At 47.4% G+C, this 16,896-nt stretch overlaps 1 protein-coding gene across 1 annotated transcript; it reads right to left on the bottom strand.

The window, feature by feature from the left end:
• Positions 1 to 2,032: 2,032 nt before the first annotated feature.
• On the bottom strand, positions 2,033 to 14,274 carry LOC118570065 (phenazine biosynthesis-like domain-containing protein 1). Its single transcript, XM_036168437.1, has 9 exons — positions 14,187 to 14,274; positions 12,389 to 12,488; positions 11,636 to 11,734; positions 10,911 to 11,020; positions 10,780 to 10,809; positions 6,804 to 6,892; positions 6,259 to 6,437; positions 3,217 to 3,279; positions 2,033 to 2,225 (listed from the first exon to the last, which is right to left on the bottom strand). Exons 1-9 carry the CDS (start codon positions 14,268 to 14,270, stop codon positions 2,113 to 2,115), a joined length of 867 nt encoding a protein of 288 aa, XP_036024330.1. The 5' UTR covers positions 14,271 to 14,274; the 3' UTR covers positions 2,033 to 2,112.
• Positions 14,275 to 16,896: the final 2,622 nt, after the last annotated feature.

Genomic DNA, 16,896 nt, shown 5'->3' with positions numbered 1-16,896 from the left:
GCATGGACCATTGTGCCTGGCAGCATAGTGGCAAATTCCCATAGTCCTAGCTCTCATGGTCTATTTTGTTTGAGGCTGAGTGTAAGTGTTGGCCACTGTGTTGTATATGCCAAGCTATTTGGGCTGTTCTGGGTGGGTGGGAGAGGGGATGGAAGGATAAGGGGGTGGGGCGGATTCTCTCATCTTTTTTTTTTTTTTTTTTTTTTCCGAGACAGGGTTTCTCCGTGTAGATTTGCTACCTGTCCTGGGTCTCACTCTGTAGCCCAGGCTGGCCTTGTAGATCCGCCTGCCTCTGTCTCCCGAGTGCTGGGATTAAAGGTGTGCACCACCACCACTGCCTGGCCGAATTCTCCCATCTTGACAAAAGTATACTGGGATTACAGCCACTCCACGTCGCATCCATCTTTTACGTGGATTACAGGGACCCAAACTCAAGTCATAAAGCCCACCTAACACATCCTTCCTTCTACTAATTTTCTGAGTTTTGTCCTAGGTTTTAGTTATTATACATGAGTGCAAAAGTAAAGAGAATGATTTTTGTTACATTTATTTGTTTATTTTGTATGTGCGTACATATGTGTGGGTGTATGAGGGCTATAGCACCTATGTGTGTGTAAGTCAGGGGACAACATGCAGGAGCTGGTTCTCTTTCTACTCTGTGGGTCCCAGGAATCGAACTCAGGTCGTCAGCCTTGACGGCAAGTTCTTCAGCCACTCAGCCATCTTGCTAGCCCCCAAATCATTGTTTTCTTTTTTAGCTGCACTGAAATTACATTGTTCCCCAACATGAACTGTTTCATTTTGCTGTCCTCACAGCCCCTACAAATCCAAACGCCCCACCGTCACAGGACAACCTCCCTAATAGTCTTCAGTGTACTCGAATTTTCTTTCTTGATATTATTACATTGTGAGATGTTCTCTTGCATGTTGCTCGAGATGATATTCTGAGCCAAGCAACTGTGATATTCAGGAGTGCGGCTGTGCCCACTTGCAAAAGATCGTCCTCAGCTGGGCTCCTTAACTGTTTACATCTCCTCATAGAGCGTTGGAGAGGTCACAGGAGCCTCACCTGAGTATCCAGCCTCTCCCTTCCACCTGTGGAATGCAAAGCTGCCCTAATCGCACGTGGCCCCAGCAAGAGGCTAGGGGTGCAGGCCAGCGAAGACTAAGGATATGGGGCTCCATCTGTGCGCGTATAGGAAAGTCATCGTCATTGCTGGATAAAAGCCTTTCCAGGTGCCACATTTCAGGGGAGCGCACCCACACTTATTGGTGAAATTATTAAGGCAACTCCACGTAGTTAAAAGGGAGGTTTATTTTGTGAAGTAACTTGCAAGTGAAAGGAATAGGCAACAGGGGCTGGGAAAGGTGTAGCACAGTCCAGTGGTGTTCTACGGAGAACTCTGCTCGGTCTACCTCCAGTGTCCAGGCCCATCCGGATCTCGGGTTTTCAAGGTCCTCTCTCAGCCCCGCCTTGTAGGCGTGACAGTTACTGAAGCCTCAATGGGGGTTAGAACTTCCAGATCTAAGCTGAAATGGCTACCCACTACACACACTTCTGTAAGTAACCCCTCACCAATGCTCCGTAAGTAAGGCCAATAGCTCACAGGTGCCCTGGGGGGACTTTGGTAGGACTGTACCTCAGTTTGTCTTTGGAAACTCAGGGAATGGGGAGGAGATGTTTCTGTTGCCCACAGGGAAAGGATTTTTAGCAACACTGCATTTCCAAAGAGCGATTAATTCTTCTGATGGCTGTGAAATACTGTCAGGTGCCCATGCATAAATTGAAATGGCCTCATCTGGATCCTTACCAATGGATCTCTCACTTTGATTGGCAGTCATCATCAAAAGAATTGATAGCATCACTCTCTGCTGTGGGCCACTGAAGACACACACAGGCAGAGGCCTGAGCCCATCACCAGCTAAGGAGTCTGGAGACGCTATCTCATCTCCATCAACTGGCTTTCCTTTCTGTTCTTCACAAGAGGATTGAGGGCACTGGTCGGTGAGCTCGCTGAAGCAAGATCTGGGCATTTGTTGTTTTTTTGCTTTGCTTTTTGGTGTAGAGAAAACACAGTGTTCAGCAGCGGCCACAGCCCAGCACAGGTGTCTCTAGACTGTGAGGGAGCCCTCTAAGACAATAGCAGCGCCACCCTTCATGTCCACTCGGCCATCAGGTTGCAGGGAAATGTCCAGTTCCCCTCCTCGGCGGGAACACTGGAAGGCTAAACAGAGCACAGGGTGGGGTCAGCTCAGAGCATTTGCTGTGATTGACCACACCATGAAGGATTTATTGTTTCCAACCCAGGACTCCTCCCAGGCCAGTTTCCAGAATACATTCCTTCATGTGTGCACAGCACCTCCCACCTCTGCCCCATCCTCCTGCAGACCCAGAGGTCCACACACAACTGATGTGCACACACTGCCCAGCCCTTTCCTTCCTGGGCCTTTTAAGTGGGCATCTGAGAAGACCCCACCTTCAGCTCTGAATTAATCAGAGGGAGTTTTGTTTTCTCATAGCATATTAAAGCAACCCTATGAGCCAGGCCCACAGAAGAGGCATGGCCTCAGATTTCTAGGCACTCAGGAAGTCATTACACTCACCCAGAACAGAGAAAAGGGATCATCGATCTCAAAAGTTACACAGCAAGCTAATTTTACTCATTAAGCATTTATTAAGCACTTACTGTACTAGAAATACCTGTGTTGGGAGGCAGGGGTGGAGAAGGTTGGGAGTGGGGGGGATTACTGGAGGGGAGATGTTTCAGGAATATTTCACATGAGTGATAATATAAGATCTATTTTTTTTTTAAAGACAGTGTTTCCCTATGTAGCTCTGGCTGTACTGGAATTAGCTCTGTAGACCAGGCTGTCCTCGAACTCAGAGATCAGACTGTCTCTGCCTCTGAGATTAAAGGTGTGCACCACCACCGAACAGCTCAGATCTTACTACATTTTTAAGGAACTAGTGCACATGAGAATAGATACAAGCCTAAAATGAGGCAAATAAGAAATTTGTGCTGGGCATAGTATTGCAAAATCCCAGCCGTTAGGAGATATATGCAATTTGGAGGCCAGCCTGGCCTACATAGCAAGACCCTGTCCCAAGTAGTTGAGGGATGGGGCTATGACTCTATGGTCAATCATTTGCAAAGCCCTGAGTTCAACACCCCAAGCATCCAAAGATGAGGAGAGAGAGGGAAGTATTTGTTGTACCTCGCATCTCTTTCTTCCTAAGCTGCTGGGACCAGTAACTGCTGAGAACGGTGTGCGCCGATCCTGAAAAGTAAGATGATGTGAGAACAGGCAAAGGAAAGGGAAGTGTGTGTGGCTCATCATGTTAAGTGATAAAGTCACTTCAGTTGACTTTATGTTAGATGATCTAATCCTAATGTCAACTGAGCCAACAGCAGTAAGGGAGATGGGTGTGTGTGTGTGTGTGTGTGTGTGATGAATCAGCTCTCCCAAATTGTCCATCACCTTAGACTTCAGGGATTCTCTTACTTGTTTTTTGATACAGGGTCCCATGAAGCTCGGGCTGGCTGGAATTCTCTATTTAGCCGAGGCTGGTTTTGAACTCCTGATCCTCCTGCCTCTACCTCCTGAGTGCTGGGATTACAGGGGTGTGCTACCACACCTGGCTTTGGGCTTTAATTTGGCTCTACCATTCATTGTCAGCTCTTTCCACTGGAGTTGGAGTTAGAGGCAGTTGAGAGCCGCCTAAGATGAACTCTGGGAACTGAACTCGGGTCCTCTGCGAGAGCAGTCTCCACTCTTAACCGCTCGGTCATCTGTCCAGGTAGCATGGTCAGCTCTTGACAGGAAATTCAAGGCCTTCACATAAATCTCTCAATAATTTCCAGGGAACATATTCCTTCTAGAGCACATATGTAAGCAAAGGAACTCAGACACAGGGTCAACCTTGTAAGGCTTTGTGGACAAAAAGAACATTCCTTTCAGCCAGGGTTTTGTGATTGTTCAATGTGCCGGGCAAACTTTCTATGGACCAAGTTTATCTCCTTAGTTAGTTGTGTGATTGTACCCTAGAAGTAGATCAGAGACTACATATGAAAACAAACAAAACATAAAGCCATGCCAGGCATGGTGGTGCAGACCTGTGGTCCTACATAGGGATTTTTGAAGCCTATTTTGAAGATTTATGAGCTACATAGGGAGTCTCAGGCCAGGCTGGCCTCCATGAAACTTGTCTTGAAAAAAAGTGGGAGGCAGAGAGAAGGAAATAAAAAAGCTGTAACTTATAACTGGCTGAAAAGTCTTTAGGGAGGAGGAAAAAAATGTTCTCTCTTCTCCTCCACCAGACAAGCTTACTGTGCATGATAGGATGTCTAAGTATGGTAACGTACATTCCGCTTTGCCCAAGACTGACCATTAAAAGCTCCATGGACCAGGCCCCTCAATCCCACTCTACCCTAGCTGGTTCAAAGACCATCACTGTCTAGAAAACAATACACACGAAACTGTGCTGCTTGTCAGTCTTGGGAAGGCAGCTATGTGTATGCCTGCAGCCATAGTGTGCTGTCAACTTTTATGTCAACATGACATAAGCCAGAGTCACTGGAAAGGAGAGAACCTCAATTGAGAAAAGGCCACCTCCGTGAGATCTGGGGTTTTCTTAATTAGTGATTGATGGGGGAGGGCCCAGTCTATTGTGGGTGGTGTCATCCCTGGGCTGGTGGTCCTGGGTTCTACAAGAAAGCAGGCTGAGCAAGCCAGTAAGCAGCAACCCTCCATGGTCTCTGCATCAGTTTCTGCCTCCAGGTTCCTGTCCTGTTTGAGTTCCTGTCCTGGCATCCTTCAGGGATGGACTACAATGTGGAAGTATAAGCCAAACAAACTCTTTCCTCCCCAACTTGCTTTTGGTCATGGTGTTTCATCACAGCAATTGAAACCCTGACTAAGATACATGGGAGAGACTCAGTGGGCTTCCTGGATGCTGTGGGCATTTCCCCCAGTCTTATGCAATGCTTACTGAGCTTTGTGTTCATGCCTTCTGTTTCTCTCAGGGAGCTCCGCAAAGACCCCAGAACCATCCTGGCTCCTAGCATGTGGAGCCTTTGCCTGGCCCCTTTTAGCCCTGACCTCCATTTCCCCCAGCAGCCCCCTCCATCGAGCACCCCCGCCCTTGGCCGCAGAGATCACGATTCTCCAAGAGGGTACAAGTGCAGGGGGTGATACTCCTGCCCATCTTTGATGTCATTCTCTTGCTTCCGGCTGGCGCAAGGTCTGCAAGTGTTGGCTTGGGGATCTAGGTGCATTGCTAGTGAAATATGTAGGTCTGTGGATGTAGCTCTGTGGTAGAGCGCTTGCCTAGCAGGCAAAGTGGCCCTGCGTCTAATCTCCAGTATCGGGAGGGGTGAAGGAAGAGGAGGCGGAAGGAAAAGAAGCAAGGACTGAACATAGCTAATGTTTGTTGGGCATTTGCCATGTGCCAGGCCCTGTACGTCCCCCTGGGCATGTGCTGGGCTGACCTAACCCTCTGAGGTATTCATCACATCACATAGAAGAGGGATTGAGACTTTTACGGGTTGTTACCTATCCAGGTGGTAAGAACCAGGAAGGCAGGGCTGCAACGCCTCCTTTCTACAGCATCTTTTCACAGAAGATTTCAGTGAAGGGGTGGAGGGAGAGAAAGCAAGATGGAAGAACCAAGCCAGCCCAAGCCACCCAGCGGGGCATGACGGCACATGGCTGTCAGCCAGCACTTGGGAGGTAGAGGCAACGACGTCAGGGGGACAAAGTCATCCTCGGTTCATGACCAGCCCAGGTTACATGGAGACCAGCCCGGTTACCTGAAACCCGACTTCAGGAAACAAAATCAAAGCAAGGCACCTGGAGTGTCACGTGAAGGCTATTTGTTTCTCTCCCTGTTGCTGGGATAAAATACTGCGACAGCAGCAACTTAAGGAGGAAAGAGTTCATTTCATCTCAAGGCACAGCCCTTCATGGCTTCCCGGGTCGAGGCGGCGGGAACTTGCAGCAGCTGCTCACATCACCCCCACACTCAAGAGAGAGCAATGAATACCTCTGCTGCTTAGCCCCTCTCACCCGGGATCCCAGTCGGGGATTAAGCTAGACCTTCCCACTTGCGTCAAGATAATCCCTCAGAGTTGTGCTCAGAGGCCCATCTCCCAGGCGATTCTGTCACATTGACAGCACCAAACACCACAGTGTATAGCTAGATATTTGTGTTCCTCCTCTTCCCTGGTTAACTCACCCCTGATTTTAAATAAAGCGTACCTGTCACCGGGTCTTCAGGCAAACCAACCCATGGTGCAAAGTATCGGGAGTAGAAGTCATATTGGGGTGTCCGCCCCCCAGGCTCTCCTTTGAGAGTGAGGATGAGTCCCTTCACCTTCCCAGTCTGTTCAATTCGAGGCAGAGGCTCTGTGTTCACCTTCAGGGTCTCTAGGAAGGACCTTGAGCACAAAGAGAATGAGTTAGGGACAAGTATTTTCAGACCACCCCCCTACACAGAATGGGAAAGGCTAGGCTGTGCCCAGCTGGCTCAGCAGAGGGAAGGGGGAGCCTGCCTTTGACATCTGCCTCTGGGAAAGAAAGTGGCTGGCTCGGGCATGATGGTAGATGCCTCTAATCCCAGCACTCAGGAGGCAGAGGCAGGTGGCTCTCTGTGAGTTTGAGGCCAGCCTGGTCTACAGAGTGAGTTCCAGGAGAGCCAGAGCTATATAGGGAGACCCTGTCTCAAAAGAAAAGAAAGGCAAGGTGTGCAAAGCAGGGCTGGAAATCTGGGTGCTGGTGTGTAAATGGTTAAACATGGCATTTACCTGTTGTAAGAATCACTGAGCCGGACCAGAAGTTTTCGGGTATCTGGAGAGTACCGGATATCCTGCACCAGGGTATCACCTATGGCTGTCTGTGGAATAGATCAGAAGGGCCTCAGAAGGTGGACAAGATGGTTCAATGAGTAAAGGTACTTGCTGCCAAGCTTCATAACCTGAATTCAGTCACCCAGACCCCAATGGCAGGAGAGAAGACACATAGCAAGTTGTGCTATAACCTCCAACCTCACGCCATGGCTTGTCTAGCATGCATGGAGCCATAGCAACCATAAACCAGGCAAAAGGATGAGAAGTTCATGGTCAAGCTGGAGAGATAGCTCCCTTGGTAAAGTGCCCGCTTTGCAATCATGAGGACCTGAGTTCAATTCACATAATCCATGGAGTTTGTTGATTTGCTTGTTTTGGTTTTTCAAGACAGGGTTTCTCTATGTAACTGCCCTGGCTGTCCTAGAACTTGGTCTGTAGACCAGGCTGGCCTTGAACTCACAAGAGATCTGCCTGCCTTTGCCTGTCAAATGCTAGGATTAAAGATTGTGCCACTACCACCACTGGGCCAGGCATGGTGACCAACTATTGTTATCTCTCTATTGGAGAGACAGAGACAGGAGGCTTCCTGGGCTTGCTGCCTAGCTAATCTAGCCTAATGAACAATGAAAGACTCTGCTTAAGAGGAGGCTAGGTCTGGAGAGACAAATAAGAATGCTTACTGCTCATGCTTGAGGACCTGAGTTCCTGAGTTTGGATCCCCAGCATCTATGTGAAAAGCCAGGTATGGCCACATGCACATACCTATAAACCCTGGTGATGGGAAGAGGTGACACAGGAGACTTTCTGGGACTATGGTTTTTTAATTTATCGATTTATTTGTGTGTATGTATGTGTGTGGTCTCAAGTGTGGAGGTCAGAGGACAAGTTGCAGGTGTTAGTTCTCTCCTTCTGGCACCAGGCCCAGCCTCAGGTTAGAGTAGTGATACTACTGCATGGCTTCACCTCTAAGCCCATGGCTGAGGCCTCTCTGCCTTGGATGCTATCTGCTGTTTCCAATTGAAATATTCCCTCCTGGAGAGAGGAGGAAAGCTCCTCAGACTCAAGAAGCTAAGGAAACCTACAAAGTCCAGGAAATCCAGAAAATTACAGGACTCACAAGGTTTGTCCCTAAGGCTATAAAAGCATCAGCAGATGTTGTGGAGTGGAGACTCTGGTGGAACTGCCCACAGATCGTATGGGGGAGCTCCAGGGATGCAACTTCAGTGAGCTGTCCCCCACTCTGGAAAGGGTCTTTTAGTCACTCAGTTCCTTTTGAGTCACTCATGCTGCTGGAAGGGATCACAACAAAGTCATCTGCTCACCAAACTAGACTCCATGGAATTGTTTCTTTGGTTTGTTGTAGGGTAAACAGTCACGTGTTCACATCTCCCAGTTAAAGTCAGTCCCACAATGGCAGGACAGAAAAGGACAGTCACACACCCATGGAGGGCTTCTCAGCAGAGTCCCAAACATGTTTCTCTCATGACCTCCCTTGCTCTGATATGGTCCCTTCCTTCATCCCCTATGCATCTGGGGTCCTAGGACCTCCACAGGAAAACTGTGGTACTTATCTCACTGGGTGACATTGAGAATAAAATGAGATACTGTGGGTAAAACACTCAGCGTGTGGCACCGCCCACAGAGCAGGCTCTCACAGCCATCTTCTTCATAATAATGATGGTGGTAGTGATGGCTCACTATAGACCCACGAGGAGACCAGGCTATATTTCTTGTCCTCGCTGGGTAGTACCCAGACTTTCTTTGCCTCCTCCCCGCCTCTCATTGTCCACCCCTCAAACGGTGACAGTGACAACTTCCAGCATTTTCCAGCCTTTCTCTGCCTTCTTTCTACAGATTACATGGACTGGTCTTTCCTGTAGAAAATCCAGTGCATGTGTGATAGTGTCATGGCTGTTATGGGGGTAATCAACCACTTTCTTGGTAGACTAGAGGCTGCTTTACAGGCTGGAACTCATACTCGTTCTGTGCACCTTGTGAAGTGCCCACGGCTGGGAAGGTCATGGGCCCATGAGGGGACCTCCTACCGTGGCTTTGGTAAATGGACATGAGTCACACAACCTTCTAAATACTCACGTTTATATCTCTAGGTTAGTGTGATCCTCAACCTCTATCAGAGAAGTGTGATTTTGCAGTTAGTGGTAGTTAATGTAGAGACTCATCACTGGTCAAACGCTGAGATTTGAGTGTTTGGCCCTAGCTGAGACATCTGTTATTATCTATTCCCAAGGTTCAGAGAACACAATGAGGAGGTGGGGAGAGTGTGAAAGTCAAGGGATAGGGAAGAGTTCTGCAGACAGTCTTCTGGACACAACGTGGCCACTGCACTCATGAGCTCATGAACATCACAGTAGCTGTGGCTGGCTGCAAAACATCAGGCTGGTCAATAATTCATCATAGGTGAGGGAGGAGCTCGTGAGGTCCACAGCTCCCCTGACTGTTGTCAGTTAACGGTGACTGAAGAAAGGGTGTCATTTGTCAGTGGTGTGACCACCAATAAACTGCCCAGATTCCAGTAGATAACACCCACCACCAGCCAGGGCTCATGCAAGCAACTCTAAACTCAGTGGGACACACACAGACTGACATACACAGAGACTTCAGTGGGACACACAGACACAAACACAGAGAGACACATACACATAGACGCACACACAGACACACCCACACACAGAGGCACACACACACACACACACACACACACAGAGACACATACAGGCACAGACACACACAGAGACATAGACACACACACAGATACACACACAGACACATAGATACACACAGAGACAAAAACACAGACCCACACACAGATACATATATACACACACAGAGGTGTGAAAGGTAGGGAAACTGTTGGGAAGAAGTGTTTCATTGGGAGAGGGAAGAGAGGAATGGTACCAGGGTTAAGAAAAAAAAAAAAAAAAAAAGACCAGAATTTGATTTATACTGCTATGAACTTGTAAAGGAATTTTTAAAGAAAGAAGATTCCCATCTCTCCTACTTGAACTTGCAAGGGCTCACCATCGTCCATGTTGATTTCTCCTTCCAGCCGGAATGAACAGAAATCCAACTTTTCATTGTTCAAGAGGGCTGAGGATGCGGCTAACTTTTTCCCTGCCCCTTACAGGTCTCTCCTCTCTCTGCCTCTCCACCCTAAACACTCAACTCACTCCTGTCCCTCGATGGAGGTTATATTGCTCACAGCTAAGTGAGTTGAGTGTGATGGCATGAACCTGTCATCCCAGCAAGCACTTGACAAGGAAGAGAATTGCAAGTTCAAGGCTAGCCTGGGCTACACAGTGGTTACAACTCAATGAAAGTGATCAATCTTATCAAATAGACACAATACTGACATCCTAACCTGAATCCCACTGCCATGCTGATGATGGGGAGCGGCCCATTTTTGGGGCTCACATTATGTTAGAACACAGTCCAAGGATGGAATCCTGCAAGGGCAATTCTCAGTGCTTGTGAGAAAATTCTGAGACAACAAGACAAGAGTCTGCTGGCCTCAGTTTCCTCAAAACGACTGCATTGCTCTTGGAATGTGCTCTTGTGCCTCTCTCCCAGCTGCAGTGGGTAGGAGTGAGTCTACTTCAGATTATTCAGTACAACTGGCTATTGCCCTGTCTTTACATGTCTCTGTGGAAAAACATGTTTTTGCCAAGTGTGGCTTGTCCTAGAGATTGTACACTTTACCCAGGTGACTCTTCTGAACCCTCAGAGGATGAATTTGTCTGATGATCTGGATAAAGTTGGCTACAGCATGAGACTTTAGTCTACCTCATCTTTAGACCCTGCTCACCCAGGTTCACAACACCGGTCAGAGCGGTAAACAATTACACCAGAGCTTGCTTTCTGTTCAAACATGATCAAACGACCACATCACACATCTAACTGGATTCTTCCCACCAACCTTTATCAAGTCTTCTACTTCATGGAAGTCCTACAAGAGGAAAAAAGATACAGTCACTGCTGAACAGGAGAGCCGGGGGCAGTAATTCTATGTAATAAAATTCCATGTAAATAAAGTAAGAAAGGGCTGACCTGGGGGGAGGTTGGGTAGAGAGGAAAGTCCAGGACAATCCCGTCCTCTGCTCTTCTGGCCTTTAGTTCCCCACTCATAGTGACAAAGGTTAGGGTGTCCTTTGTGTTCTCTGGACAGAGAACAAATCAAGAATCAGGAAAATAAGCTTGGTACAGAGGACTTCCCTAACTCCAGAACTAGGGATTGAATCCAGTACCACACAGATTCAAGGCAAATGACCTAACACTGTAGGCTACAATCCCAGCCTACTTTAAATGTTTTTAAAAATATTTTTCTTCTTTATTTTTCAAGACAAGAACTTAACTACAGAACCCCCACTAGCCTGGAACTTCCTATGTAAACCAGGCTGGTTTTGAACTCACAAAGAGACACCTGCTTCTACCTCTAGAGTGCTGGTGGTATATGCATGGAATCCTAGGACTGGAAATATGGAGGCAGGAAGATCAAGAGCACAGGATGTTCCACAGCTAAGTAGAGAACCCAGGGCAAGCCTGGGACACATGCTTGTCTCTGAAATACATACATACGGGAGCCAGGTGTGGTGGCCCACATCTTCAGTCCCAGCACTGGGGAGGCAGAGGCAGGAGGATCTCTGTTTTAGAACAGCCTGGTCTAAAGAGTAAGTTTCAAGATAGCCAGGACTACTGATCTCAGGGAAAACCAAGAACAACAGCATATACATACATGCATACATACAAACATAGACAAAGTGTATTCCCATTACTCATTTTGTGAAACAGCACAGCTGCAGAGGCCAGGGTGGCGTGGCCACACAGAGGAACCTCACTCGCTGGTGTAAACCACCTGAGTCCAAAGCAGGCACCTTCAGAGGAGGGAAAGCCAAAGAGACACAGGTCAGACCCACACAGGCAAGCCTCCCGCTTGTCAGCATCTTCCTTCCTACATCCCTCCCTGGTGTGGTCAACAGCAAACTGTCCTCAAAGGACAAACAGACTGGACAGACACCCACAGGCTCCCCACGGCTAGGTCTGCAGCAGAACCAGTAGGTTCGCCAACACCCTCTTAGTCCGTTTGGGTTGCTAGAACAGAACTGCACATATTGGGCAACTCTCTGAGAAAATATCTGTTATAGACCCAATGCTTTGGAAGTTCAAGGGCGGGCACCTGCTGATCATCCTGTCACTGTGTTAGCCCAGGGCGACGCACAGGCACATGAGGGCGCCAAACACCCATGTCTGAGAAGCCAGCTCCTGAGATACCAACCAGCCCTCACAGAGATGACATTACTCCATTTTCTCATTCTACCCTGGAGACTCACTTGCCAATACATGACCTTAGGTGGTGAGGAAACCTTAAACTATAAGCGTAGACTTAACTTCAACACACCTTCTCCTAGATGAACTAATACTCATGTGAGCTCTCCACAGGCAGATAACACACAAACATCTCCTTAAACCTCTCTCCTAAGCCCGGGCTTCCACGGCCACCCTGGAGCGTATGGAAAATGTGCGTTTACTCTGAGTGAAGCTGTCGCCAGGTTGCAGTTTCCTGATGAAAGCCGTCTCGGAGAGGTTCATTTCCCCTGCGATGTGTTGGTGGGTGTCTTCAGCCAGAGTCTTAATTAGGAAGAAAAGGTCAACGAGACTTTGGAAACACAACCCAGACTCCCTTGCATGGCCATCTACCACTAGTTAACATAGTGGTGGACTTATGAAATTCAAGTCAGGGGCTGAGGAATTGGAGGCATGTTAGTACAGACAGTTTTTCAGATACCCAGGCCCGTAGCACCTAGGAGATCCACAAATGTGCAATGAGTGCTACAGACGTGCAAACCCAGAGCATCGGGCCAGGTTCCTCTCTGTGTCCCTTTGTTGTCCAGCTAAAGATCTTGGGCACTTTTCTGTCCACTTTTTCCAAGTGCAGGGAATCAACCCTATGGCTTCACGCATGTAGGGCGAGCGCTGGATTGCTGAGCCATGGCCACAGCCATTTTTAATGAATTAATTAATTACTTTTTCTTTGTAGACAAGTTCTAAGATGCCCACCTGGGCATCTTGTGATTCCTCTACCTCAGCCAGGAGTAGGGGCTGTACACTATACCAGTAGCAATCATCCTAATCAAAAGCCTGGATACTTTGAATATAAATTCAATGAATTCATTTATTTGGGGGAGGCACATGGGCGTCACAGCACGCCTGTGAGCTCAGAGGTCTACGTGCAGGAGGAGATTTTCTGCCTTCCCAATGTGACAACCAGGGACTGAACTCTGGTCTTCAGGCTTGGGGCCAAGGAACTGTATCTGCTGAGCCAACACTCCCATGAAAAAGAGCTATTTATAAAATGGAGACTTTCGGCAAACTCACTTTTTCAGGTACTAGAGATCAACTCCTAGCTTCTGTTTAATTCCTTGCAAGTACCTTATTTTCTTGATCCTAAAGAGAGTTTTAAAAAATATTTTGATGAGTATTTGGAGAGAGAGAGTACATGTGTGTGTCTGTGTTTGTGTCTGTCTGTCAGTACACTTGAGGTAGAACCTTTCGGGGAAGAGAGAGAGACAGACAGACAGACTGTCTGGGTTTGTACACATGAGTTCAGTGTTCCTGGAGGTCAGAAGAGAGTGACAGATCCCCTGAGCTGGAGTTACAGGCTGTGGTAAGCAAGGCATAAGGAAGATTAAAGGCGGGCCTGAAGATTGAAGGCGGGCATGGTGGCACCCTTCTGCAAACTCTCAGTGCAGAGGAGACCAGGACAGATGGAGTTTGAGGACAGCTTGGGATACATAGAGAATTTAAGGTCACTGCGCAGGTTGCAAATCTTGATCTTGCCTTTAACTCTCTCCCAATCCCCAAAAGAAGATACATATTTAGCATGAAACTAAACTGATGGCTGGAAGGAAGCCCTCCCCCTACATTTCTATAAGTATTTGCTTATCTATTCATTTTTGATTTTGTAAGATGGGTCTCTTCATATAGCCCCCAGCTGGTCTAGGATCTCCTCTATAACCCAGGCTGGCCTCAGAGTCGTGATCCTGCTGCCTTATCCTTTGGAACATCAGTTACAGGCATATGAACCCCCACTCCTCGCTGCTGCGTCTTTAACAAGCTCCAGTTCCCCTGTGCTGGACTCTCTGTGGTTCTGACTCACTCCAGGTGTAGCCAATCCTGTCATTGCCTGAAGACACCACAGTCACCACCCTGACAATGAACACAGGCTAAGTGGCAAACACTCAGGATGGTCTCACTTCTTCTCCACAAGTCATGGGCTCTGCACACATCTAGAATTCCAGGCACGGCCCTTGAGAACCCAGGACTTACATTTTCCACGAGGCAGACGGCTGCAGGATTGCCCCGGAAAGCTGTTGCCGTGAATGCATCTGCTATGAAAATCGGGAGCTTCATTTTCCTCACCGGCTCTGTCTGGGAGATCCCTGCCTTGCTGGGAGCCTGCTTCACTTCCTGTTGTTTAAAGAAAAAGAAGCCAGAAAGTTAATATTTCACTGGTGCACACATGCATGCGGTTAATGGTTCCCAGATAACAGAGTCAAACAATTAGTCCAACAATATTCCCTTTAAAGACACCAACCCTCTAACTTTTTCAGCTTTGGCATTGAATTACCTTTGCAGAGAGTAGCCTAGCACAGGGCAAGTGAGCACATGCTTGGTGTGCACATGGCCGTGGGTTCTATTCAGCACTGAAGGAGAGAAGGCTGCAGATCCAGCTCAGTTGCTAGTGTTCCTTAGCATGCTCAAAGCCCTGGATCCAATCCCCAGTGGCCCTTAAGTGGTGGCACACATCTATATTCCTAGCTTAAGGAAACAAAAAGGTTCAAAGCTATCCTCAGCTACCCAGGGAGTTCCAGGCCAACCGGGGATACATGAGACCCTACCTCAAAACAATAAAAGAGTTTACCAACTTATACAGCACATGAATGTTAGTCTGAGAGATAAAAAGTAAACATTGGAGTTTTTTGTTTGTTTTGGGTTTGTTATTGTTACCTTTTTGTTTTTTGAGACTAGGTTTTTCTTAGTAGCCCTGGCTTTCCTGAAACTCGCTAGACCAGGATGGCCTTGAATTCAGATATTCACCTGCCTCTGTCTCCCAAATGTTGGGATTAAAGGCTTGTGCAATCACCGACTGGCAAACTTTGGGTTTTCATCATCAGGAAGCAACATCAAGTCACCCTCTTCTTGGTTTTTTGGTTGGTTTTTGTTTTGATTTTTCTCAATACAGGGTCTTACTATGCAGCCTTTATGGCCTGGATCTTAGCCTTGAACTCAGAGATCTGCCTGCCTCTGCTTCCTTAGTTTTGGCAATAAAGTCCTGTGCCACCATGCCTAACTTCCCTTTTCTCCTTTAATTTACTTAGCTGCTGGAAGAGACTCTGGTCCACAACACATATCTACTAAGTGATGAAGTGGTGATATACTTGGCACACACCGTAACTAAACTTTAGAGTAAAACAGGGGGATTTGCCATCGAGTGTCATCTTCCAGGGTGTGTCTCATCAGAAGCATCACTGTCTTGTCGCTGCTTTTCAGCTTGTTTGTGGGATTGATAAAAGATTTTGTTGTAGATTGCCTTCATTATATCAGATAGCGTGAGTCAGCACAGACAGGTTCCAAGTGTCTATCAAGATACGTGGTTCCCTTCTACATGGCTGGGATGCAGCCCAGGCTCACACATGAGGGCTAACTGCTCTGCCACACAGCTTGTTTACCTGTAATATGTGGCCAGGATCTTGCCAATGTTGTCCATGTTGGCCTTGAACTCTCTGTGGAGCCTAGGCAGGACTACAGCTTGCAATCCTCCTGCCTCTGCTTCCTAATTAGCTGGGATCACAGGCTTGTGTCTCTAGACCTGGCCATTGGGTTTTCACAGATTTACTAGGGAAGCTTGTGAGCCAGGCTCTGTGGTAGAGGCCTGTGATACCAGGAGTCCGGAGACTTCAACAGGAGGCCTGCCTTGAGTTCAAGGCCAGACTGGGATATCTCCATCTCAAAGAAAAAAAAAAACATAATAAAACAAAAATTATGTCTGTGTGTACACTGATTTTCAGCCTCATTGATTCTATCCATCAGCTCTCACGAAATGGTCCCTGAGAGAAATAGTTTTCTGGAATTACAGAAAGGTGTGTGTGTGTGTGTGTGTGTGTCACAGTTTAAGCTCAGGGACTCAGGTATGCAAAGCATATGTTTTATAAACACAGGTACGTCCACTCCCCAAACCTGAATCCCTAGTGTTTTCAGAGGTGAGAGGGCTAAAGTTGCCAGTGGCCACGTCAGGAGCAAGAGAAGTTCAAGGTGTCAGCCACCACGAGGAAACTCCATGACGGGTCAATCTCGGTTACACGAGGCTACGAGACCACAGACCCCGGAATGTCTTTTGCCTCTGCTCTGCCTTTACATGTTGGCTGCTACGATCTTTCTCTAGTATCTGGCATGGTTTCGATGCTACAGTCTCTCTCTGGTGTGTGTGGCATGGTGTGAGTGGGTGTGGGGAGACCCCACTGCCTGTAATGGAGTGTGTTTGTCTCATGAGAATGTCCCGATCTCCTGGGCAGTCCTATCTGTGGATTGTCAAGATGATTCCCCCATGAGCTGTACAGTCTGGTTGATCATTATAATGGCAGCATATACAGAGTTGATGAATATAAATAGATACAAGGTTCGATTTCATAGCTAAGGCCTTTGAGCTCCACATCAAGGCCAATGAGATCACAGCTCAAATTGAAAGGATCCAGACTGGCTCCAATTCTCTTAATACTGAAAAGATGCAGTCATGGATTTGCAGTGTGCACTATTTAGCTAAAACAAGGCTTCAAAAATAACGTTAAACCAGATGCCTTGCTAATGTTTTGTTTTTGTTTTTGTTTGTTTTTTTAAACTATCCCAGAAAAATATTCTATAGTTTACAAGGACATAAGTTGAGCTGTCTGATTCATTTGGATAGGATCCTAAATACAAAACAGCCCAATGATTGCTAGCTAATGAATGATTAATTCCTTGTACCCATTCCTGACTTCAA

This window comes from Onychomys torridus, chromosome 18, assembly GCF_903995425.1.
Source record: "Onychomys torridus chromosome 18, mOncTor1.1, whole genome shotgun sequence".
NCBI lineage: Eukaryota > Metazoa > Chordata > Mammalia > Rodentia > Cricetidae > Onychomys > Onychomys torridus.
This window is presented reverse-complemented; position numbering and strand designations above follow the sequence as displayed.

Coding starts and splice junctions, on each gene's coding strand:
- LOC118570065 (XM_036168437.1), bottom strand. CDS start 14,270: ATGAAGCTCCCGATTTTCATAGCAGATGCATTCACGGCAACAGCTTTC. Junction 12,489..14,186: donor CCGTCTGCCTCGTGGAAAAT/GTAAGTCCTGGG, acceptor TTCCTAATTAAG/ACTCTGGCTGAAGACACCCA. Junction 11,735..12,388: donor TGGCGACAGCTTCACTCAGA/GTAAACGCACAT, acceptor CCTCCTCTGAAG/GTGCCTGCTTTGGACTCAGG.